We start from the raw sequence: 24,483 nt of genomic DNA, 5'->3' as shown, positions 1-24,483 counted from the left end.
AGGAACAGTAGAATATCTGGGTCAGAAATAGAAAATATTAGCTGCTTTTTTTTTGTTTGTTTGTTTGGCCCAGAGTTATATCTAGTTTTCCTTCCCTTCATGGACCATCTTTGTATGCTCTTGAGTGACCTGTGGTTCAGGTAGCCTCACAGACTGTTAATACTGTCGTCATTCATCTTATTGAGTCATGATGGTAATTCAGAAACTATAAGTGAAATTCTTTCCTACAAAAAATCTGGAGCCTGTCAGAGAAGTGGAAAAAATTCACGTATGGGGAACTGAACTTTTAAGGCACTCTGGCATGGCCCTGCAGAACACGAGTGCAGGAGCTGATGCTAGAGATGTGCTGTTAACTTCCATTTCGGACTCTTGGCCCTGCAGTAGTGTTTTGGTTCAGATCAAGAGTGCATTGCTGAAACAAATCTCCGTATTATTCCCACTTCCCACTTTTGGTTCACACTTGTGGAGCATTTTTGGAGTGTGCTGACTAGACTTTTCAATTGAAAAACCTGAAACAGGAACTCTTGGAGAGCAGTGAAGCACACCTCAGCTATTACTGGGCATCCAGGCTTTGAGAACAGAGCAGAGCAAATCTGAAGTAAAACCTGGTTTCCCTAAATATAATGATGAATTTAGGTCCATGCTGCCAAGTATTCTACTCTATGGATCCACATTTACTGTGCTGTAATACTAATGTAAACAAGGTGACTCCGCAATCCTTTTTTTTTATTATTATTTTCATTAATTTTTTCTGTTGCTATACTTTATATTCCAATAGTCAAAACAAATGGTTCTGGGCAGGAATTGGTGGATACTTGATCCTTTAAGTAACATGATCAAATGTTGCTTTTTTTCGTTACATTCAGATGAGGTTTTTAGAATAAGATTTCAGCTCCTGTTGCAACCAAACTATTTTCATGTTTTAAAGGACTAGTTTTGCTGACAAGCCCAACACCACAAACATTTTCTTCATGGCATCTTGTAGTATCTCCTACTGCATCTGTGGGACATGGAAAGTATCAAAAATGATCACATTTTTTAAACTGGAAAATTACCATCTCTAAATACATAATTTCCAGGGGTCCCGCTGCGCTGACTGGAGTTTTTCTCTTGCTGATTGAAATGACAAGAGGGTACTTGTACTGCTTTATGTTTTGTCACTGCAATTTGATTGAAAAATGTTTTTAACGTGATCCACAAACACTAATATAAAAATACGAGAGCAGCTAATTCACAGGTGGAACAAAGCAAAGCTGTTCTTCACCAGTCTTCAAGAATGTGTTGTTTTTTTTTCCTTGTTTGAAAAAAAAACTCTATTTTCATCTCTACATGAGAGAAAATATCTATAATAATTCATTTGAAAGTGTGTCAAAATTTGAAGAAAGAAATAAAAGGTTATTCGTACTTTATTGTCATTTGTCCTGAATATTTAAAGTGACAGCCGTTCCTCCTGCTGCATAATTGGTACATAAACAAAAAAAGGAATTGTAAAGACATGCCCAGCCACAATGTCAATATTCCCACCTCTTATATCTCATGTAAAGGCTCACAGTAATCTTAATGTAGTACCAGGGTAGAGAAATTTCTCCTTGAACAGGCAATTCTTCAGCATCAGCAGCTAGGTTGGAGCAAAGGCAACAACCATCTTAACACATTTCCTAGCTGGAAAGAAAAAGAATATTCCTTGGAGATCTTAGAAATGGGTTAATGGTAAACATGAATAATGTAAGGATTTCTGTGCCATAATTTTTGAATCAAAAAATGGGTTTTGGAACTTAGGAGTTCCCAGAACTACTGAGCTGCAGAAGGGGACAGCATGTATTGCGCTAGAAAAGTGTAAGTGGACTTATAATAGCAAAAAAAATACAGGAATTCTTGTTATAAACAAATGGTACTGTAATCTTTCTGTAGTTAAGAAAATAAATAGGTCTACAATATATGGTTTCATTCTGGTCCTGATTGTTAAACTCATCTGAAAAGACCTAATGCACTTGCATAATTAATGGCCAAAGGAGAGTTGGCAATATGACCTGGCGGCAAAGAGGGCTAGTGGCATCCTGGGCTGCATTAGGAGTGCTGCCAGCAGGTCGCAGGCAGTGATCCTTCCCCTTTACTCAGTGCTGGTGAGGCCAGGCCTGGAGTTCTGGGTCCACTCTGGGCTTCCCAGTACAAAAAAGTTAATGGAGCTACTGGAGAGAGTCCAGTGAAGGGCCAGTAAGATGATGAAGGGACTGGAGTATCTCTCCTGTGAGGGGTGGGAGAGACTGGGACTGTTGAGCCTGGAGAAGAGAAGGTTCAGGGGGGAGCTCATAAGTGTATATAAATACCTGAAAGGGTAGGTTATGTAGTAATAAGGCAGGTAGCATATGGATGCTGTTGTGTCACACACTGCCTAATGTCATCTCATTCTTTTCTATCTTTCCAATCATGTTCACTGGTTGCCTTATATTTTATATTGAAGTTGTACGTTTTGAGGGCAAGGAAATATTTTTATTCTGTTTTGGTAGCACAATAAGTGTCAATAACTGAAAAGAATATAAACAGGAGTGATATTTATTGTGCCATAGATGAAATACTTTCACATGAGTTTTAGTTGAGTTTTAAATGTATTGTTATATGGTTAGTTTTATTTTATTTCTATAGTAGTGATTTTCCACCAGAAGTGCCACCTTGTGCATAGGTCCAGATCAGTAAGAGCTTTTGCTGTCACTTCATGTGGGACTCCCAGAGAAGGCATGGAGTTGGGATTGGGTTTACTGTAGGAAAAGGGATAACTTCTCAGAGGGCTAAGAACATACTCAGTAGGAAAATGGAATAATTACTTCTGCTCACAGCATGAGATTTCGGTTTGTTTATTTATTTATTTATTTTTGATTAACAGTAGCCATGCTTTCTGAATGTGGCTGAGTTGCATGTCAGTATGTAGCTATATCCACTGTCACACCAGTTGTTTAGGCTGACCCAGATCACATTAGTCAGAACAGGAATTGAACATCAATGTTTTGCCAAAGTTCGTGAAAATCCTTGGGCAGTTTAATAAATACCAAATATAAGACCGTAAAGCAAGCTGTTTATCTCAATTTATTTGCATAAATCGTGTGCAGGTATCCCTTGTCCTTATACAACCATTTTCCACAGTTTCATTTGTCTCCTTTCCCCAGTATCTGTGGATGCAGTTTCTAGCTTGGTTTCTTTGGGCAGGTAAAATATTGCCACATCCCTTCCTGCACAAGAAGCAGACTCTATATGCTTTGCAAGATATTAATGTTCTGATGTACAGCTGTTCTACTAGAAGTTTGCTTTGAACGTAGAAGCCAATATATCCATGCTATTGGCTTGTTTCTTGGGTTCAGATGTTGCGGACAGCCAGCCAAATTACTCATACCACCTTATTACTAAACTGACTATGTTCAAAGCCATTTCAGCCTTTCTTGGTGCAGCAGGTGACATTTGTGAGCTGATTATATGAACCTGGTTCTTTCCAAGGCAACTCCAAATCTAGCTAGCAGGACATTGATTCTGAGGAATTTGCCATTTTTGACTTTGATAACTAGTGGCAGCAAAGGACAGTCTCAGAAAGAACTGAAACCATGTACCATTAGTAGATATGTGTAAATCAATATGTTAGAATCTCTTTTTTCTTTTTCTTTTCTTTTTTTGGAAGTCCCTTGACACCAGAAATTGATCAAACAAAACAATTCTATTCTGAGTGATTAGGTGAGAAATTGTTACGAAGAAGATCTAATCCTCATGGTTAATTTAATTGTTTAAATATGGTTTTAGCACTTTCATTCTAGTGAGGTTTGAGGGATATATTATTATTGAAGGGAGTTGGAATAGTACCATACTAAATCACCTCAGCCAGAAGTTTAAATCACCCTTACTGGTGCTGTGTGACGATGAACCTAATGAATGTTTTCTTCAGTGGCAAAACTGGTTTAAGAGGTTTCTGCCACACCCTTCATCACCTCTTTAATTATGCCCATGCAACTCTGAGGACTGCACTGTAAGCTTTGATTAGTGAAATGAACTAGGTTTCAAACAAATTTCCTCCTCCTCACTTTCCCTCATTTTGTTTTGTTTTAAACCCTGGCAATTTCATCTATTCAGTTTACAGCACCTCTTCCTCATCCCTCCTCCAATGCACACAAAACCAGTTCCATTAGCTCAACTGAGGAGGTGGCAAAACATAACATCCAAATGAATTTCCTCTGCCTAAAAGTGGAAATCTTCTTCCTCCTTTCTGCCGTACAGGGTAGCTTATCTCAGCCTGGCTGGAAATCAAAGTTCTCAGGTTTGTTTAACATAACCATATTGGTGGACTTTTAATTTTTACCCCTTTTTAACATATAACTCTGTTTTAATGTCCTGTTTAATGGTATTCCTGTGTCTCAAACCTCTGACTAAGAGTTCTGAAAAGTTTTTTCTAGCAGCACTGTGCTGCTGTTTTATGTATTTTTAGCTATGGACCAGTTTTCAGGCCTGTTTACAGTCCTTTATGTTCTTTTTTTCTATCTGTATTGCAGGGAAGAAAGGCTTAAGTGCAATGGTGTGCTAAAAGGCTGCTTAACTACCTGCCTATCAGCCGTCTTTAAACCTGGTCCTTCCCAGTGCACACCCTGTAGAATTACAAAAAATAAAATACCTTTTCTGAAAGAAATTGATTCTGAGCAGATGGTTTGACACATGTAGATATGCTGCAAAATACAGCATTTCTTAGTCTAATTTTTTTCATTCTGTATGCTAGGTGACCTTTGCCTGCAAATTTATGGCCCAGTCAGCTGCTGCACTTTACATAAACTTCCTAATCAGCTACTTCAATCATCATGCTGTTGGTTTGAACTCTGTAGGGCAAGTTTCTGATCGCTTTTGTTACTGCTATGCTCTTCCTTGTAAAAGAAAAAATGCTTGAGACTTACTTGTAATCTCTCTTGCCACATGGATCTGCCGTCACCTGACATTTTCTTTTTGTCTTAGAAGATAATAGACCAGTTTTGAAGAAGGATGTATTCACTGTTAAACTCAGTGGAAAATGTCAAAGGCTTATAAAAATAACACTGTAGAAATTATGTAAATATTATCGTTGACCTGCATCATCATCATATTCTAGTGAGTCATGTTGCGCTTCAGATGAACGAAAGATTTTTGCATAACTTTAATACATAGTACACGATTCACTTCATCTATTGGGGCATTTTGAGATTATAAGCAGACTTAAAGGGCTGACTTCTCTTCAGGGACACTGACTCAAACCAGTGAAGGGATAAGCATGCTTGTCACACTGTGCTGCCACATTGGGGTTGAGTGTTATGACTCGGCCACCTGAATGGGTGTGCCATGGACGACACTGCATATGATGAAGATAACCTTCTCCCCACCCTCAGAAGCTCCAGGGTCCCCCACAGGGCTGGTGGTGTTGCAGCAGGTCACCTGGGGCTAGGGGGACCTGAGGCAGCAGTGGCTTGACAAAACCTGTGGTAGGAAGGTTTAAGTCATGAAGGGAGAGGAGTGAGCTTTAATGCTGTCGACAGTGGTCTCCATTCATGGGACCAGCCCATGAGAGCAGTCGTGGACAGCTGATGCCCTGGGAGTGTAATGGAGGAGCAAGTGAAAGAGCCAGTGCCGCAGCCTGCACACACACCTTCCAAGCTTCACCACCATAGCCTGGGAGAGGTTGTCTGCGGGCAACTTTCAGAGGGCTGTGGCAGCTCTGTTTGCCTGTTGCTTGCCTCACCTGATGTCAGATCCATTTAGGATATTCAAACATCCACCCTTTGGGGCAGCCTCTGGGGATTTCTGTGTGGAACCAACCTGGGTTATTGCAACACAGAATTGCAGCACCTCTGCGCTTTGGCACTAAATGTTCAATTCAGGGCCCCGAAACACCTGTAAGAAGGCCACTGTTTCTTAACAGAGAGAAGACCAATTAATGAGCTACAGGAGGGACTGAACTATGAAGAAACAAAGCAGTGATGATACAGGACTGCTTAGATTAGTCCAAGCAGTATCTGAGAAGGGTGAAAGGAGAAAACACGCAGTGCCAAGTGCCAAGCTAACACAGGGTGGAAGAGTAATGTGAAATGCTCGTACACAATGCTGGATTTGACATAGGCTGTTATGAGTTACACATTGTTGTGAGCTGCCTAGAGACTCTGGAAAACAAAGTGTGATGGTATGTAAAAATGGAGGGAGAAAATATATCTTGCCTGGAATACAATGATCAATTCTACGTATTTCATTACAAAGTGATCTAACAGGAACAATTAGACACAGGTAAGACAAAAGAGAAAATAACTAATAGCTAATAATAACTTGCACAAGAGGGGTAGAAACCACTGAAAAGTATAGAAAAGTCATGACCAAGCCTTTTTAGAAAGTTATAAAAGCAAAAGACTAACTTGAAAGACAGCAAATGGAAGAGTAAATATTTTATTGTGAACACATAATTGACCTGTATAACTCAGAGCACCAAGATCAATGTAGAAAGATTTAAGCATTTTAAATGACTTTCAAAAAAAAGCACTTTTGTAGAGTATGACATTCAAAATTACATCAGAACAGATAAAGACATTTTGTATATGTATGTAAACTTATAACAGTAGAAGTCCTCCAAGTCAAAAGACAGTAAATGACTTTCCCCATATGTGAAGAGAACTGGAAGCTAACTGCCTACATTTTGTGGGGTTTTGCTCTTTGTATGATCAATGAAATACTGCGTGTCTCAAGGAGAGAGGAAACAGAAAAAGAAAGAAAAAAAGAAAAGTTTTAAAACCTAAAACTGCATTTAACAACTAAAAAGTATTACAAAAATGAAAGCTAGACGGAGTGTTGATCTTATTTAATTTGGCAAATCCTGCTGCTCTTGCACGCATTGTTTCTGTGAGACTTTTTGAAGGAATGGTACCTCTAAGCTATGAATAGACAATAGAAGGGATTATGTATGAATAATATCCTTTTATTTCTGGTGTCACTTTGCTTCTGAGTTTGGGCAGGTTATCTGAGGGTTTGGTTTTTCAAAGGTCAGTGCTCTTAAACGGGTGATTGTTATCTGATATTTGCATTATAGATATGAAAATACAGCATTCAGTAAATCTTGTCTGTCTTCATAATCAGTAGTACGGTTATCAGATATGCTACATGGGCAATTTAATTCTAGTCACCCATAGCAAGTCTCCTTGATAGAATAAAGAAATATCTTGGTAAGTAGTTGCCTTCTTGTGAGCATCCTATTCTCATAACAAAAAGAATATTTTAGGATTGCTTCTAAACCTGGTAGTTTCCACTGGAAAGGGCAAATTGGCATACATTTTACTATCTATTATTTATGTAGAACTAGCATGTGGTAGGCACTATATGGAGGGATTATAGAAGGGTATTTCCCTGAAGAGGTTAAAGTACAAAGAAGCTACAAGCAAGGTGTAGGAGCAGAGATGGGAGGCAATAGAGTGCAGGTGTCTAAAAGCAGACATGGAGAAATCTATAATTTTCTGTCTTTTAATATATGGCTGTATTGTTTTGTTGTTTGGTTTGTTTTTTTTTTTAATTACGTTTGTACAGTGATGGCTAAGATTATAGGCATTGTTAGGAAAAGTCACATAAGCAATTTCATACTGGGAAGAATACAGATCTTTTTCCTCCCCACTTGCCATAGCCTCATAAATTGTGACTGATTTAGCTGAAGCTTTTCAATATCATTATTCCCAAGCAGTGACTCTGTATCTTGAGTAGCAAGCAAACATTGATCACTCACCCATTGCTTTTGGGAGATGTCATCATCTTACTGCTGCCAGTTGAGTGGAGCAATATTCTCTCCTCAGTCTGAAACTGTCAGCAGTCTAGTATTATAGTTCCTGTAATTGTTAGCATCTGAGGAACAGATACACAGTCCCCTCAGCTATCCCTTAAGTGATGTGACAATCTCGCCAGAATGGCAGAGCAGGCCTTAGAAGGTCTCATCTGCTTCAGGCGCCTCAACTAATTCTGTGAATTGGGAAAATTTCTGTAAGGGTAAACCAGGCCAGCTAGTCTGAGCACCCAATTTAATATAACTGTGTTGCAAATGTTCCTGTAGTAAAGTCTCCTATGCTACACTCTCCTCTGAGTCTGGGTTGCATACTTGCATACTGTATAGCACCTGGAAGGATAATGTCTGTCCTTCAGAAGGAATTACGAGAGAAGTATCGGAGAGGTAACAGAAGCCCTCCCCAAGAAATGACCCGATTGCTGCCTGGGTCAGCACAGAGGCTGGAATTAAATCACCATCAACCTGCCCTGTGCATAAACCAACAAATGTGTCAATTATTTTTTTTTTTTTGTACATAAGATAGAGATGTTTGGGTCCAAATTAGTGAAAGTTTGGATTAATTGTACAGTGCAAACATATGTTAAATTTAGGAAGCTGGAGCTTGCAAGGGACTTTCTAGATCTGCAAGCTCAATTTCTGCTTGTCCTATGTAGCCTCATGTGATTTCACTTTCCATTAAGTTACCAAGCTTTATCATGCTCCATTTTAAACGTAGCTGTTTTTTTTTCCCCAGTACTGGAAGTGGATGGCTGCTACAAAACTCTTGTCTGAAGCTTAGAAACCTTTTCCTAATTTCTAGACTAAATTTATTCATGCTACATCAAAGCTATTTGTTTGTGTGGCAATATTATTCATCTAAAGCATTTCTTTTCCCTTGGTAGTAGTTGTATGCTGATGCATTAACAGGGAGATACTATATCACTTTTCAGCCTGCATTCAGCTGTGCCATGGAAGCCAACCGCTTTTATCTTCCTCTCATAAAATAGTCTCTATTCCCCTGATAGTTTCAGTAACCTTGTCTGCTCTTCTTCCAGTGTGAATTCATTCTTTAAGCATGGATATACAGAATGAGGTAGCTTAGTCCAGAGATCTGATCTGCATCTTACTCAAATAACACACCTTTAGTTCTGCTTTACTGAAGACATCTTGATGTGACGGAGCATTGCAGTTGCCGCCTTTTTGTGTGTGTCGCATGAGTCAGCTTTAGATAATATACTCAAAGCACACATCTTTCTTTTCCAAACTTGGAGTTGGTTGTCTGTCACAAAATGCTTTCAGGAAAACTAAGCAACTGGGGTTGGTCTTCATCTGGATGTGAGATAGGAGAAAATAGTTAGTTCTTGAAATAGGGGACTGTCACAAGGGTTGTTCCTTGGAGGCCTGTGCTGAGGCTTGTGCTGTTCAATATGTTCATAAATGACTTCAAAGAGGGAGGTGACAAAGTTTACTAAAGATACAAAATTATTTAAGGCAGTAAGGATGATGGAAGATCCACAGGGCAAATAGGCAATAAAACGGGACTTGAAAATGAGTGCAAATAAAATTTAAGTGATACACAAAGCAAAGCCAGTAATAGTTTCACATGTGAAGTGATGGGATCTATACTGGTGGATCCCCAGATACCTCTGAGGGGCAAGATCCTGGGGTTCTGATAGACAGGGCCAAGAAAGTGTCGGCTCAGGGCCAGTCAAATGTCCAGTGTTATTAGGGACCTAGTAGAACACTAGGTGAGAAACCTCTGCAGCTTCATAAATCAGATTCAGCTGCGTCTGGCATGCTCTGTGCAGTTCAGGTTCTCTTATCTCAAAATGGATAAACAGAAGGTAAGCAAGAAAAAACCCATTAATTAATACGATTTTCTGTGGTTCAAAAGACTGAGCTTGGGTAAATTATTCATAAGGTCATTAAAATTCAAATACAACTGAAGTTTCCTGTCGGGTTAGCTAACATGAAGAAACTGCACCTCGTGTATTTCTTCTCCAAGACTTTGTACATTGTAATGATAAGACATTCTGTCCATCTTTCATTGTCTCGAAGTGTCTCTATGCATCTTAAATAAAAAGAACATTTCCTTTTCTTACTCCGCTGGAAAAAAAGAACAATGCTTCCACTATTAAATTCATTAATATAGAAGGGAAATCTCTCATGTTCATTTAAAACCTGAAGGGGCTGCAGAGCAGCAGGTTTCACAGGGGAGCAGGCAGGGGGTTCCCGGTAGCCCATGGGGAATATCTGCCCAGTCCAGTGCCACAGAGTGAGCCCAATTCAGAGATCAGAAGCGACATAGCCCTATACATTCTGCACTCTGCTTGGGCTCCTCAAGATAGCAGTAGCTCTGGAAAACCATAGAATCATAGAATGGTTTAGGTTGGAAGGGACCTTAAGGATCATCTATTTCCAACCCCCCTGCTGTGGGCAGGGACACCTCCCACTGGACCAGGTTGATCAAAGCCCCATCCAGCCTGGCTTTGAACACCTCCAGGGACGGGACATCCACAGCTTCTCTGTGCCACGTGTTCCAGTGCCTCACCACACTCAGAGTGAAAAAATTTCTTCCTAATATCTATTCTAAATCTACCCTCTTCCAGTTTGAAGCCATTCCCTCTCATCCTATCACTACGTGCCCTTATAAAAAGTCCGTCTGTCCCTCCCCAGCTCTCCTGTAGGCGCCCTTTAGGTACTGGAAGGCTGCTATAAAGTCTCCCTGGAGCATTCTGTTCTCCAGGCTGCACATGCCCAACTCTCTCAGCCTCTCCTCATAGGAGAGGTGCTTCCCAAAATGTATCTGCCAAATGAGCTGGCAGATTTGGGGCTGCAGAATTACTAGGGCCTGTCTGTGCTTGCTTGGTTTGATATCAGTGTAAAGACTGCCCAAACTAGATTTCAAGAGATTTCGTCTTCCTTGCTGCATTTTTTTTTTTTTTTCTGGTTGGCAAATAGAAGAAAGCATTCCTGGTTTATGCTGGGTTTGCTGTTCTTTTCTGTGCCTATGATTTACATTTAGAACCAGGCTATCGGGCAGAGTGTGCTTTGGCAGCATAGCTGCTTGCGCTGGGTACAAGTGTAATTGCACACATTTGTGGAGTTGAGATTGCTGGCCATGATCAGCCTGTACGGCAGTGGATACATTCCTGCACTCCAAACAGATACCTGTTGATACTTCTAGTACGTAAATGACCAGGCAAAAATCCAGCCACAGTAGTTAAATCCCAGGAGTTTTGCTGTGAAAATGTTTGTTCTGCTTTTAGATATCTTTGATGGATTATCATCTAAATACCTTGTGGAAGCATGGTAGTATATAGCGTGGAATGCTGATTATAATACTACTTTGTGATTTCAATGACTTTCACAAAAGGTCTTAGAGTGTTTTACTACAAAGTCGATCTAGGAACATTTTTCTGAAGTATGGATTATTCCATTTGACAAGGTGGGTAAAATTAGTTACATGGCTTTGTAAAACTAAACAAAAAGGTCAGCAGGAAAACCCAGAATAAAACACAGTTTTTCTGGCATGTTCACACTCCTGACTAGCCATAGTAATGGCTTCTCCAGAATAAGCATTTATACAATTACGTTCACAATTTTGAAATATAAAACTATTTCTTTTATTATTTTTAATTGCTTATTCCTAGTACTTAGGCTTTGTTTGCCTGCTTAAAACAGACCTTTGAACAGCATTTGTCAAGAATAGCAGAATTCAGAAATAGTGATAGTGACACGGTTCTTTGTCTCCCACAATATAGCCAGTATCAAATTGGTACATAAGTTCCCGGTTTTACCTCAACCTATGCCTTTTCTGCTTTGTTGCAGGTTATGGACACACAGTGCCTTTATCTGACGGAGGAAAGGCCTTCTGCATCATCTACTCGGTCATCGGGATCCCATTTACACTGCTTTTCCTGACAGCAGTAGTACAGCGCATCATTGTATATGTCACCAGGCGGCCTGTACTGTATTTTCACATTCGCTGGGGCTTCTCCAAGCAGGTTGTTGCAATCATACACGCTATAGTCCTTGGGTTCATCACTGTTTCGTGCTTCTTCTTAATCCCAGCAGCAATATTTTCTGTTCTGGAAGATGACTGGAATTTTTTGGAATCTTTTTACTTTTGTTTCATTTCCCTGAGCACCATTGGCCTCGGAGACTATGTGCCAGGAGAAGGCTACAATCAAAAATTCCGAGAGCTGTATAAAATAGGAATTACATGTAAGTGTCAAACTAACCAGTTAAATAAAAGGCATTTTATAAAAAAAAATATCATCAGGCTTTCCCTCTCCATTCTGTGGATGGTGGTTGTTTTGTGAGCTGTCAGCTGGCAAACTGGGCATCGTAGGTAGCTGTGCAAAGAGGAAACCTTGAAATAAGGTCAGTTTTCTTTAGTTGAGAAAGAAAAAGCTAAAACCAGAATTCCATTGTGCTGAACCATAGCTACTTACTCTCTTATTAATAGTAGAAAAAATGGTCACATTAGTGTTATGAAAATGGTTATGAGCATCTTGGGCTAAGATTTCGGTGCGTCACAGAGCCAGGAAGATGATCCGTGTAACCTAAGGTCATCTCGTAAGGTGAGATGACAGGTGGACAGCTATGAATCAAGGAGCAATGCGAAATGAGGCAGAATAGCACAGTTTCTGACTCCAGTTGTAACAGCAGGTAGCTGAAACTGGCACTGGGACATACCAGCTGTCAAAGAGAGGCAAGTAGACTGACGTGATAGCAAAGCAAAACCACAAATGTTAAATTTAAATTGTTTAATTATATTTGACACAGAAGAGAGAGGCACAGTGATCAGTGATTTGACCAAAGTAGAGCTAAGAAAATTATCTTTGTGTTGGCATTCTGAACGAATGTATGCTGAGTGCGATGTTCTCCAGTGGCAGTGTTTTGAAGCATCCCAGTTTCTGATACAGCTTCAGTCTGCACAGTCCCAGGTCATCATACGCATCGGTTAAAAGATCTGAACGGCCAAACCAAACCTTTCCTGTCAGGTCCATTTCTTAAGCCGGTATGCATTTGTCTGTGCTCCTGTGCATGATCCAGCAATCTTAACGTAGGTAAAGTGTCCATTAACTTGGTTTTGTGTTTTACCTAAAGAAAGATTGGGCCTTGAATTTTCATTCCTTGAAGTGGGGCCTTGAACTAGCCCACAGAACACGTTATCCTCCTGCCAGGCCTGCTATTACAGAAGATTTCCCCCTCTACCCATTGTGTTTATCTTACCCGTGGTAGCTTTTCATTATTAGCCTGCTGATCTGCAGAGTTGATTTGGGGATGCCAAGTGATGAAGTGAACGGAGAAAGTCATGCATAGCAAAGGTCTTGTAAAAATTCTAGCCAGTCTGAAAACTCAAAAGCAGAAGAAAACATTATGGCTCAAATTATCCTTTTTCAAACTGTTGAACGCTTAGTATTTCCTGCAATTTATTTCCTAAAAGAAAAAGTAGCTTTTAGGCAAAGTTATGATGTTAGAATATTGAATTTCAACAGTTTTTAAGGTCATAACTTTTAAATTATTCTTTTTCCTTTCATGTGAACAATTCGAGGAACCGAACAGGATGTATAAAATGTTTTCTCTTGCTGAACCTAAATTCTCTTCAAGAAAAGTCTTGGAGTTCTCCACCAGAAAATGCTTCATGAGTGCTACAGGCTTTTCAAGATTTTTTAGAACACAAGTCCTGTTCTAAATCAGCTGATCAGCTAGACTGAGTTTCAGAGATAATTACAAAATTTGGTGCAGATTTATAGATGCCTTTTAATTGGCATAGCTTTGTCACTTCCTCTTTGTGTTGATGCATAGCTCTCATTTGATGTCATGAGATAAAGCTTAAAAACAATTCATAAATTTTAGCTGTAGTGCTGATTTAGATCAGTACCTGGTATTGCAATATTGATTTAATGGTGCTCCTGGAAGGAAAAGGAGAGTGGTATTGCCAGTGAATAATTTGTAACTATAGGTGAAACATTTATGCCTTTAGGTAACACAACAGTGACCATAGGTAGATTATAATAATTAATCTGTGTTGATCTTTAGCACGTTTAATGTTCAGCCTTTGTATGAGCATGTTATGCTAATAATTATACACTTAGCTTCTGCTTGATTTACTAATTGAAATGATAACATATTCAGGTAGTCAGTGCTCCTCATTAAATTGTAGCAGTAGCAGGGATCTAATGAAACATTGAGATTAAGAAATGCTCATTTTAACACCTTCCCTCAAATTCTAGGTGCATATTTCTGAAGAGATAAAAAAAAAGGTACAATGAGCTGTTAACCATACAAAGCTCTGTTTCCAAAAGTCTCGGTCTATGAGAGCTGACCATTACCTTTAAAAATCAGAGTCAGTATACCACCAAAGTCATTGGTAATATCATTTAAGTAACACTTCAAGTTCGGATACTTTATGTATGTTAGTAACACATTGCAAATAGTCTTCAAGGTTTCATCAGATATAGCAACTTTGTCAGGTTTTTAAAATATCAGCAGTAATTTTACAGTAATTTTTCATTTTGATTTTATTGGTTTTGTACACATTTCTAGTTGCTTTGATTTTTCCACTCATTTTGGGGTGTTGGCTAGAACTTACAGTTTTAAAGGAGAAATAATTCAAAGTTTTCATAAAACATAAGTGATTTGTTCTGTTAAACTGGTACAAACAACAAATAACCATAATTAGCTGCCATATTTTGACTTCTATTTGTAACATATAGGAATATTAAGGGAAAAAAAATTTTTGAAGAACATTTAATCATGAAGGTTGGAAGTGGGGGAGTGTGCGTGTGGTAAACTTTAGTATTAGGTTTCATTTAATTCCTTCGTATGTTTTTCTCTTGTACAGTTGTAACAGAATGAAAGCCACTAGTGTTACTTTTTGTGATTGTGTGGGGTCTTGTTGATTGTAGAATTAAAAAGGAAAAAAACAACTGTCCAGAGATGACAGGGGTGGGAAAATTTGCAGGGTTAAAACTGTTCCAGGCCCACTTAATTTGCTAATAATTAAAATACTTTTTTCTTTTTTTTTTTGTACCCAGGTTATCTGTTGCTGGGTCTTATTGCAATGTTGGTGGTTCTTGAGACTTTCTGTGAACTCCATGAGCTCAAAAAGTTTAGGAAGTTGTTCTATGTGAAGAAAGACAAAGAAGAGGACCAAGTGCATATAATGGAACATGACCAGCTCTCCTTCTCTTCCATCTCAGACCAAGCAGCCTCCATGAAGGACGATCAGAAGGCAAATGAGCCTTTTGTGACTTCCCAGTCCCCAACTTCCAATGACAGCTCTCTAAACAATTAATACAGGGGTATCCATACTGTTATTTTGGTGCATTTATGCTACTTACCATAAGAAATAGAATGCCTCATATTTTTTTCTGAAAATATAAAAGCTGGAAGACTGTGCTACTTTAACAAGGATTCATCATTTCTGACATAAAGACTTCTGGGAAAAATGTGGGAGCCACCCTGGGAAAAGGGAAGAAATGTAGGATATGGCTGGGAACATTAGGCCATTTTGCGTGAGGGATAAGGAGTTAGGTGTACCGCTTTCAGATGTGCCAGAGAGAAAGGCTTGCACAAGCAACTTCATTCGAGATCTTTAGGACAGTAGGCTTTCACTGGCGTCCAACTCATTTAGTTGCACGCCCCGTCTTGCGACTGGGTGACAGATGGGAGCTGACCTCTTCTCCCTGGTGACAAGTGATAGGACAAGAGGAAACGGGTTCAAGTTATGTCAGGGCAGGTTTAGATTGGATATTAGGAAGCATTTTTTCACTGAAAGGGTTATTAAACATTGGAATAGGCTGCCCAGAGAGGTAGTGGATTCACCATCCCTGGAGGTGTTTAAGAAAAGGGTAGATGAGGTGCTTAGGGACATGGTTTAGATGTGGTGGTGTTTTTATCAGGGTAGGTTAATGGTTGGACTTGATGATCTTAAAGGTCCATTCCAACCTCACTAATTCTATGATTCTATGGTTCTATGACATAGCAATTTTTGGGATGTGCACTTTTGATTGTCAGAAGTGTAGTCACAGATTGAATCCAAACGCACCAAATATCTTAATCTGGAAAACATTTCCAGAGCAATATCTATAGATCTGCTGGAGGGAGGAGTACCTAGATCATCCCTTTATTACCCAGTGACTTGCAGGTGCAAATAATAATTCTAGGAATAAAAAAACAAGGCTCCAGTCCCTCCTTTGCCCATGCCATTTACATTCAAATTTCCTACTTCCTTAAAAGATCCCCCAATCACAAGAAAAATGGTGTCCTGAAGAGAGTGTGCCTTGAGTCTTCCATGCTGTTTGTCTTTGCATGAAACACTTTTGTAAACTCTGAGACGTAGCAAGAGCGGTTTAAAGTGCTGGGTGAGATGGGGTTATGGGGAAGGAAGGCAACTGCATTTCAGTGCTCTGTCCCCTGAAATGGGTAGGAGTGCATTTCTAGCTATGTGGAATGGAATGAAAGAGAGAACTGAAATTCAGCATATGCCACGATTGTCATAGTCATGTGCTCATGGCATTCTTCTAGTAGATGGCTGACATCTGTTCAGCAGAAGGACTCAGCACTGTTTCTTCCACGGTCCAGCCCAGTGTGTGCTCTCTGCTGAGCTGATTGATAGGTAAGCGGAGGAACAGAAATAGCGTCACCTGTGAACGTAGCCCATTTTTCTTCTTTTGCTTTTCTAACTAGTACTCAGAACACTTTGGAGGAAAAGGGAATGTTCCAGGGCAAAACAATTTTTCAGTTTTTCATATGGCAAGAAAAAAGGAAAAATGTCACATTTGGTTCAGATGGAACCGGAATTTTTTCCCCTTGGGAAAAGTCACTAAAAAGTCAAGATCTTGCTCAACTTCTGAAGCTGGAACCTCTTTGGCTGTAACAGGAGAGGTGTTTCAGTCCAGCTACCAGTCACTGTGCTGAATGTAGAGACCTGAGAGTGAATTTCAATGAGCAGGAGATGAGTCTTAAGTGGTTGTAGTACTCTCTCTTCTGGCCTTAAGAATCTACAATATGGGAATCTTGATAATGCTTTGCAATGAACAAAAGATCTGGAGCACAAATAGCCATATTAGGACAGCCTCCCACATAGAAATATTGTAGAGGAGAGCCTTTTCCCTGCAGTGCAAGCATGCCAGATTGCCTGTAATTTGGCTTTTAGTGTTTAGAGCTGAATAATATTTTACTGTAAAAGAAAAAAATGCAGTGTGTCTAGATTTAGCGCACATGGGAAAAATACTTGAAAGTAAATAACCCAAAATATACTGTGTTTGAGCTTAATTATAGCTAGCATCAAACAGGTTTTATATCTTTACTGGAAAAACTTACTTTACTGTTAAATCAGCTGAAAGTCTTCAATTAAAATTTATATTTATAGAAAACCAGAGCTAAAGGTTTTGGTTGTTTTGGGTTTTATAGATTAGGTGAGAGCATACTGTGTTTGCATGTTCCCAGAAGTGGCTATTTTTATACTGCTTAAGTTAACACAGTTCTATTTATAATGAATGTTAACCAATATATATGTACATATATACATAAATATATTTATATACTGTACATATATCATAAATCACCAGAGTTTAACAGACACAGGAACAGCATTTTAGATTATTTTATTTCCCTAAGCTTCTCTTTATACAGTGAATAATTGAAAACTATGGCATTAAAATGACACTGACATAAAATTAAGAGTACTGTACTACAAGAAACATTTATACTGGGTTTTTTTCAGTGGAATTTTATTGATTGTTTTCAGTACCTTAGAATTCAAGATTTCTTTTAATTTCAGTGTAACATTAAGCTCTAAAGGATATGCACAGATGCTAAATGATATACAAAGTTAATTTTGCAGCGTGTACACAATTGCAAAATGTAGACACATGAAATGAAAGCACAGAATTCAAAGCAGAAGCGATAAACTAAGCAGTATACTGTGATGTAGGTGAGTATTTGTTATTTTAAACTTAAATAAAAAGTCTGGCTTTTGCCTGCCTGCATTATGAAGTGGGGAGTATTTTCTTTAGTGATGTGTGTGGTGTGCGTGCATATACTGTACAAATATCCTGTCTGCATTTGTCAAGATTGTGCATCCTTTAGTTAGCCTTCCTCAACCCAAGGAGGAACAATTATTGCCAGATTGTGTTACCTAACCTTGATATTAATTGTAGCTTAGCATTGTGTCGATCATTCCTATAGAAAAACAGCATTCTGAAGTGTGTTTGTTTCAGATGCTGATCATTATAGCAAATAAAAAATAGTGGCATAACATTTATCTTGTGTTTATAACCTAACTGCTCCAATATTTGAGGAAATCTGAAAAACTGTCATTGCAGGTTATCCATACCACTGATGAAAACAACGGCCTTCAATTCCTACAGCTTTTACATCTTCATGTGAAGCTAACACCAGATCAGCATTGTTAAAACTGGACTCCAGATTAGAAGGAGACAGATTATCATGCAAGAACCTTAGTATAAAGTGCATATCTTTCCCAGAGACAAATTGTGAAGTGGGTGCATGTAAAACCAAATGGAGAGCATGGGCCGTAAAACAGCTGTGCTGAAACAAAAGGAGCAAGAGGGAGTTAGAAATGCGAGCAAATGACTCGTATGCAGAAGAGAAGTGCCTGGGTCCTTTCCTTAGTCTCCTGTCCTCAATTGATCCAGGCATGTATCCCATTAATAGCTTTATTCCCATGTTATAGCTGACATTTGCCATCTTTGTCTTTCAGTCATTAAATGTAAATGTGTTTTATTATTATTTCGAGGGAAAGAACCATCAGGCCACTCAGTTGTGTTGGGGGAAAGAACCCACTTGAGTTTTCATCTTGGAGCTGAGCAACAGCCGTGTTTGTCCCTTTGAGAACATGTCCTCTCTCCTAAGAGTTTCTCCCGAAGATTCACCAGTCGCACCTAGTGCGGGTGAGCACAAGACTTGCTGGAGGTTGAAATGAGTAATTTTCTAAGTAGGTAGCTTCAGAGATTTCCGCGGTTTGCAGCTTTAATGCCAGCACTACACAAGTGACCTAGTTGGGTGTTTATGTCAGAGTACTTGCACAAGAGCAGTAGTTCTGGATTACACTAAATGTTTGTCTAGGCCAGTGTTTTCTCTCTGGCAATGGCCAAGAGCAGACGTGTGAACTTGCGTAAGGAGAGGGAAAGCATGTAGCAACAATTCCCCAGAATATTGTCCTAGCTGCCACCAATGTGCAGCTCTGCATCTCTGATAGTGTCTAGGAAGTAGGGAAAGTCAGCGTAGGTATGCTGTGTAGAAGACATGCTACGCTGATGTGCATGTTCTCTGTTTTGGTCAGTAAGAGGCTGTCCCGCACAGGATCAAAAGGAAGTTACCCCTTCGAAACCCTTTGTTTTCGAAGGGTTTTCGCCCCCAAATTAGCAGGGCTTATTAACAAGGCTTTAAACTAGATTCAATGGGGGAAGGGGGTATTATCAGGTTTGCCCGTGACCAACCAAGGGATGTTGTGCCAAGGATAGAGGAACGAGGTGCTGGTGAGGGCCTGCAGCCATTCGCTCCAAAATGTGCTGGCTATGCTGCAGCATGCTCAATGACTTACGTAGTCAAGCCAGGAGCTCCTGGACCAACAGGAGCCAATGGGGAGGCACCGGTAATACCGCCTGGAGAGCAGCACAAAGTAATTACAGCTGCTCCAGCCAAGTCAGCCTCAATGAAGACACGGCTGAAGTGCCTCTATGCAAATGCACAGAGCATGGGGAACAAACAGGAGGAGCTAGACACGTGTGCACGCCTCCAAGGCTACGATCCCATTGGCATCGTAGAAACTTGGTGGGATGACTCCTATGACTGGAGTGTTGGCATGGAAGGCTACAGTCTCTTCAGGAGAGACAGGCAAGGGAAATGAGGAGGTGGTGTTGCCTTATATGTCAGGGAGCAGCTGGAATGCATGGACCTCAGCCTAGGGATGGATAAAGAGCCAACTGAGAGCCTATGGGTCAGGATTAAAGGGAAATTGGGAGCAGGGGACTTTACAGTGGGGGTCTGCTACAGGCCACCCGACCAAGAAGACCGAGTGGATGAAGCCCTCTATAGACAGATAGGGGCAGCATCACATTCACAGACCCTGGTTCTCATGGGTGACTTCAACCACCCTGACATCTGTTGGAAGGGTAACACAGCCAGGCATAGGCAATCCAAGAGGTTCTTGGATTGCATTGAGGACGACTTCCTTCTCCAAGTGGTTGAGGAGGCAACCAGGAGAGGAGCTCTGCTGGACCTTGTTCTCACCAGCAAGGAGGGGCTGGTAGACAGTGTCGAACTCAAGGGTAGCCTGTCCTGTAGTGACCATGAAATGGTCGAGTTTTAGATCCTCGAGGCAGCGAGGAAGGTGCGCAGCAGGCTGACCACCCTTAACTGACCACCCTTAACTTTGGGAGAGCTGACTTTGGCCTCTTGAAGAATCTGTTTGGTGTGGTGCCACGGGATGAAGCGCTGGAGGGAAGGGGGGTCCAAGAAAGTTGGTTAATATTCAAGGACCGTCTCCTCCAAGCTCAGGAGCGATGCATCCTTGCAAAGAGGAAGGCAGGCGGAAAAGCCAGGAGGCCTGCAATGGATGAATAAGGAGCTCCTGGACATGACCAAAAGGAAAAAGGAGGCCTATAGGGAGTGGAAACAGGGGTGGGTAGCCTGGGAAGTATACAGAGGAATCGTTTGAGCAGCCAGGGATCGGGTTAGACAAGCTAAAGCACAGATAGAACTAAATCTGGCCTGGGACATCAAGACAAACAAAAAGTCCTTCTTTAAGTATGTCAGCAAGAAAAGAAAGACTAGGGAAACTGTGGGCCCTCTCTGGAAGGATACGCAAGAACTAGTTGCCCAGGACAGAGACAGAGCTGAGGTACTTAATGATTTTTTTGCCTCAGTCTTCACTGGCAAGGACTGCAGCCACACTACCCTTAATGCAGAACGCAAAGACGAGGATTGGGAAAATGGAAAACCGCCCACTGTAGGTGAAGATCAAGTACGAGACCACCTGATGAATCTGAAGGTGCACAAGTCCATGGGACCTGATGAGATACATCTGTGGGTCCTGAGGGAGCTAGCAGATGAGGTTGTTAAGCCACTAGCCATGATATTGGAGAAGTCATGGTGGTCTGGCAAGGTTCCTGCCAACTGGAAAAGGGGAAACATAACCCCTATTTTCAAAAACGGAAACAAGGAAGACCCAGGGAACTACAGGCCAGGCAGTCTCACCTCTGTGCCTGGCAAAATCATGGAGCAGATCCTCCTGGAGACTCTGCTGAGGCATGTAGAAAACAATGAGGTGATTGGTGACAGCCAGCATGGCTTCACACCAAGGGCAAGTCATGCCTGACAAATTTGGTGGCCTTCTACGAAGGGGTTACAGTGGCAGTGGACAAGGGAAGACCAAGTGTTGTCATCTACTTGGATTTGTGCAAAGCATTTGACACTGTCCCACACAATATCCTGGTCTCTAAATTGAAGACACGTGGATTCGACAAGTGGACCACTCAGTGGATAAAGAAGTGGCTGGACGGTCGCACTCAAAGAGTTGCGGACAAGGGCTCGATGTCCAAGTGGAGAGCAGTGACGTCCTCAGGGGTCGGTACTAGGGCCTGTACTGTTCAACATCTTTGTCGGTGACGTGGACAGTGGGGTCGAGTGCACCCTCAGCAAGTTTGCTCTTTGGCGAGGTAGACACGCTGGAGGGGAGTTGAGGGATGCCATCCAGAGGGCCCTGGGCAAGCTGGAGAGGTGGGCCCAAGCCAACCTCATGCAGTTCAACAAGGCCAAGTGCAAGGTCCTACATCTGGGTCAGGGCAATCCCAAGCACAAATACAGGCTCAGCGGGGAATGGCTGGAGAGCAGCCCTGAGGAGAAAGACCTGGGTGTGCTGATTGACAAGAAGCTCAACATGAGCCAGCAGTGTGTGATCGCAGCACAGAAGGCCAACCGTATCCTGGGCTGCATCAAAAGAAGTGTGGCCAGCAGGTCAAGGGAGGTGATTCTGCCCCTCTACTCCACTCTTGTGAGACCCCACATGGAGTCCCGCATCCAGCTCTGGAGTCCCCAACAGAAGAAGGACAGGGACCTGCTGGAGCGTGTCCAGAAGAGAGCCACGAGGACGATCCGAGGGCTGGAGCACCTCTCCTATGAGGAGATGCTGAAAGAGTTGGGGCTGTTCAGCCTGGAGAAGAGAAGGCTCCAGGGAGATCTTATTGAGGCCTTCCAGTACCTAAAGGGGGCCTACAGGAGAGCTGGGGAAGGACTTTTTATAAGGGCATGTAGCGATAGGATGAGGGGGAATGGCTTTAAACTGGAAGAGGGCAGGTTCAGATTAAACATTAGGAAGTTTTTCACTTTGAGGGTGGTAAGGTGCTGGAACAGGTTGCCCAGAGAGGTTGTTGAGGCCCCATCCCTGGAGGTGTTCAAGGCCAGGCTGGACGTGGCCTTGGGCAACCTGGTCTAGTGGGAGGTGTCCCTGCCTATGGCAGGGGGGTTGGAACTCGATGATCTTCAAGGTCCCTTCCAACCTAAAACATTCTATGATTCTTACTTTCCCACAAAGCAGTTTCAAGTTAAGTGCTTTGTGGTAACCAGGTGAGGTGGCACTAACACTGTGACTGCATGGGATGGTATCCTGAAAGAGGGAAGAAAAGCGGGGGAAGGCCTTTTATGCACGGTGACTGGGACGTTGCTGTTCTCTGGGTGCACAGAACCTGTATGCTGATGCTAAATCTTGCGACTCCACATTACATTTGCTTTGTAAATAGTAGTCAGAAAGGTACTGAGATGAACCATAAGTTGCTAGAAACTTTACTGCCCTAATGCTATTTTATTATTATTCATTCTTTAATATTCTGCTTTCTACTGAAGCCAAAGAAAGTTACTATAGCTGGAAGCAGTGTTGTTCCAGGTGTGCACCAGTACAAAAGAACAGGGTTTCTGTTCTCTGCGATGAGTTCCACTAGTAACTGTCATTGTCATAATAGGTATCATGAAGCTCCTGGCTAGGCAAAAATGTGTGTATCGTCGTGTTGCTTGTTTCAAACAGAAACAGTAATTTTTGAAATCACTGTGACTAGCTCTGCAAATTCACATGCTTGCAAATGCATATTAAGCACTTGATGTGTGTCATTTTTAATACCTGCAGTGTTAGTCTCATCGTTTCCTAAGTTACCATTCTACTTGCTTTTTACCATGGATTTCTTGTCCCAATTATCTTCAAAGGTCATCATGTTGTCACTGATTATGAGTGCTGTGATGCAGAGTTACTTTGCTGGTGATGATGCCGGTTTCTCAGAGCCTTTGCTGCCGATACTACCTCACGTGTGGCAGTTGAGGCCAAATGACAGATTTAGGTAATGAGGAGGGACAGTGTGGCTGGGAGCAGGTGCACAGGCTGACAGCCAACATCAGGACGAAATCATCCTGGCAGACTGCTCAGTGACAGCATAGTTTTCACCAGGCTTCGTTGCCTGTCACTAGGAGTAAGAGGAAAACGCTTGCAGAGGAAGGAAGGAGGAAGGACATTGCCAAAAGTCACCTGACACAAAATTGAATGGAATTAGGCTTTTCCACAATTTGTCTATAATCTGTGGCTCTCTATTACTTCAGTCGCACTGTACGTACCATGAATCAGGAAAACAGTTTGGCATTTCCCCAGTGTAGATGGTCCCTGTGCTCCCTGAAGCAAGTTATATTTGTTATCGTAACAAGTTTTTCTGTGTTGAGGTCACTAAGTATTCAGACCTGTGAGCAGGAGTGTAAGTCAGCATCACTGCTGAAACTTTCCAGGGGCAAATGTGGCTCAGGGCACTGCCAGCCCTGGGGCTGCCTCCCTTTTTGAAGTCCAGGCTGTCTGGAAAGAGAAAAGTGAAACCTCTACCTTAAAAAGTGAGAAACCCACTCTCCTGGAAGGCTCCAAGCTCCCCAAACCCATTTTGTGCTAATCCCAGAGGTCTTGTAGTCTTCAGCATATAATATATACATGCAAGCGTCCAGTGTAGCACATAGAACTGGGTCTCGGTTTCTCTATGCCTGATTTTTTGAGACTGATCAACCCACTCAACCTTCTGAATTTATCTTCCCCGATTAAGAAAGTGACACAATATTCACTGACCATCCCTCAGAGCTCACCTGTCCCCTGCTGGGCCGCTTCTGCAGGGGGGCGAGGTGAGATTAAGAGGACAGAAGGGACTCGTACGCCATCTGTCCTAAGGAGGAGCAGTGATGGGAATAGGTGAGGGGACAGCTAGTAACTGCTGTCCCATCCCTGCCCATGAGTATAAATTAACTTCAGCTGCAGCCACCACTAGGCGTGCCAGTTTATATCTAAACCTTGTTCCAACATCTGGCATATAAGGACTGTATGATTCACTCAGCTGCACTCTCTGTACGTCAGCCAAAGTTCATGCTGCTAGTAACATAATGACTATAAAAACTAATAGCTCATCTAGAAGAATTATTTTATTTTTCTTTTTAAGTGCATCATTGATGTGCTTCTGGGCATTATTTAGACTAATTTTATTCTGGCCTGCAATGCCGTGTTATCCTACAACTGTAAAGCTTCTATCTCAGCCACACATGGGCAAAAATTGATTAGCATGCTTGCATAGACAGAAGACAGCAAACTGGAGTATCAGTTTAAATAGGAATTAGCAAATCCTAATTCTGCCTTGCTGGGCTGGTTT

The 24,483-nt window shown here is 41.4% G+C and overlaps 1 protein-coding gene across 1 annotated transcript in view; it reads left to right on the top strand.

Annotated features, from left to right (window-relative positions):
* KCNK1 (potassium two pore domain channel subfamily K member 1) overlaps positions 1–15,092 on the top strand; it is a gene marked incomplete at both ends in the record, with an annotated part of 32,747 nt that extends 17,655 nt beyond the window's left edge. Inside the window, 2 exons of the mRNA XM_082480831.1 lie at positions 11,615–12,010; positions 14,833–15,092. Of these exons, the coding sequence (XP_082336957.1) occupies positions 11,615–12,010; positions 14,833–15,092 (656 nt within the window). The remainder of the gene's footprint in view (positions 1–11,614; positions 12,011–14,832) is intronic.
* Positions 15,093–24,483: the final 9,391 nt, after the last annotated feature.

This window comes from Vanellus vanellus (genome assembly GCF_965231255.1).
Source record: "Vanellus vanellus genome assembly, chromosome: 3".
NCBI classification, from domain to species: domain Eukaryota; kingdom Metazoa; phylum Chordata; class Aves; order Charadriiformes; family Charadriidae; genus Vanellus; species Vanellus vanellus.
This window is presented reverse-complemented; position numbering and strand designations above follow the sequence as displayed.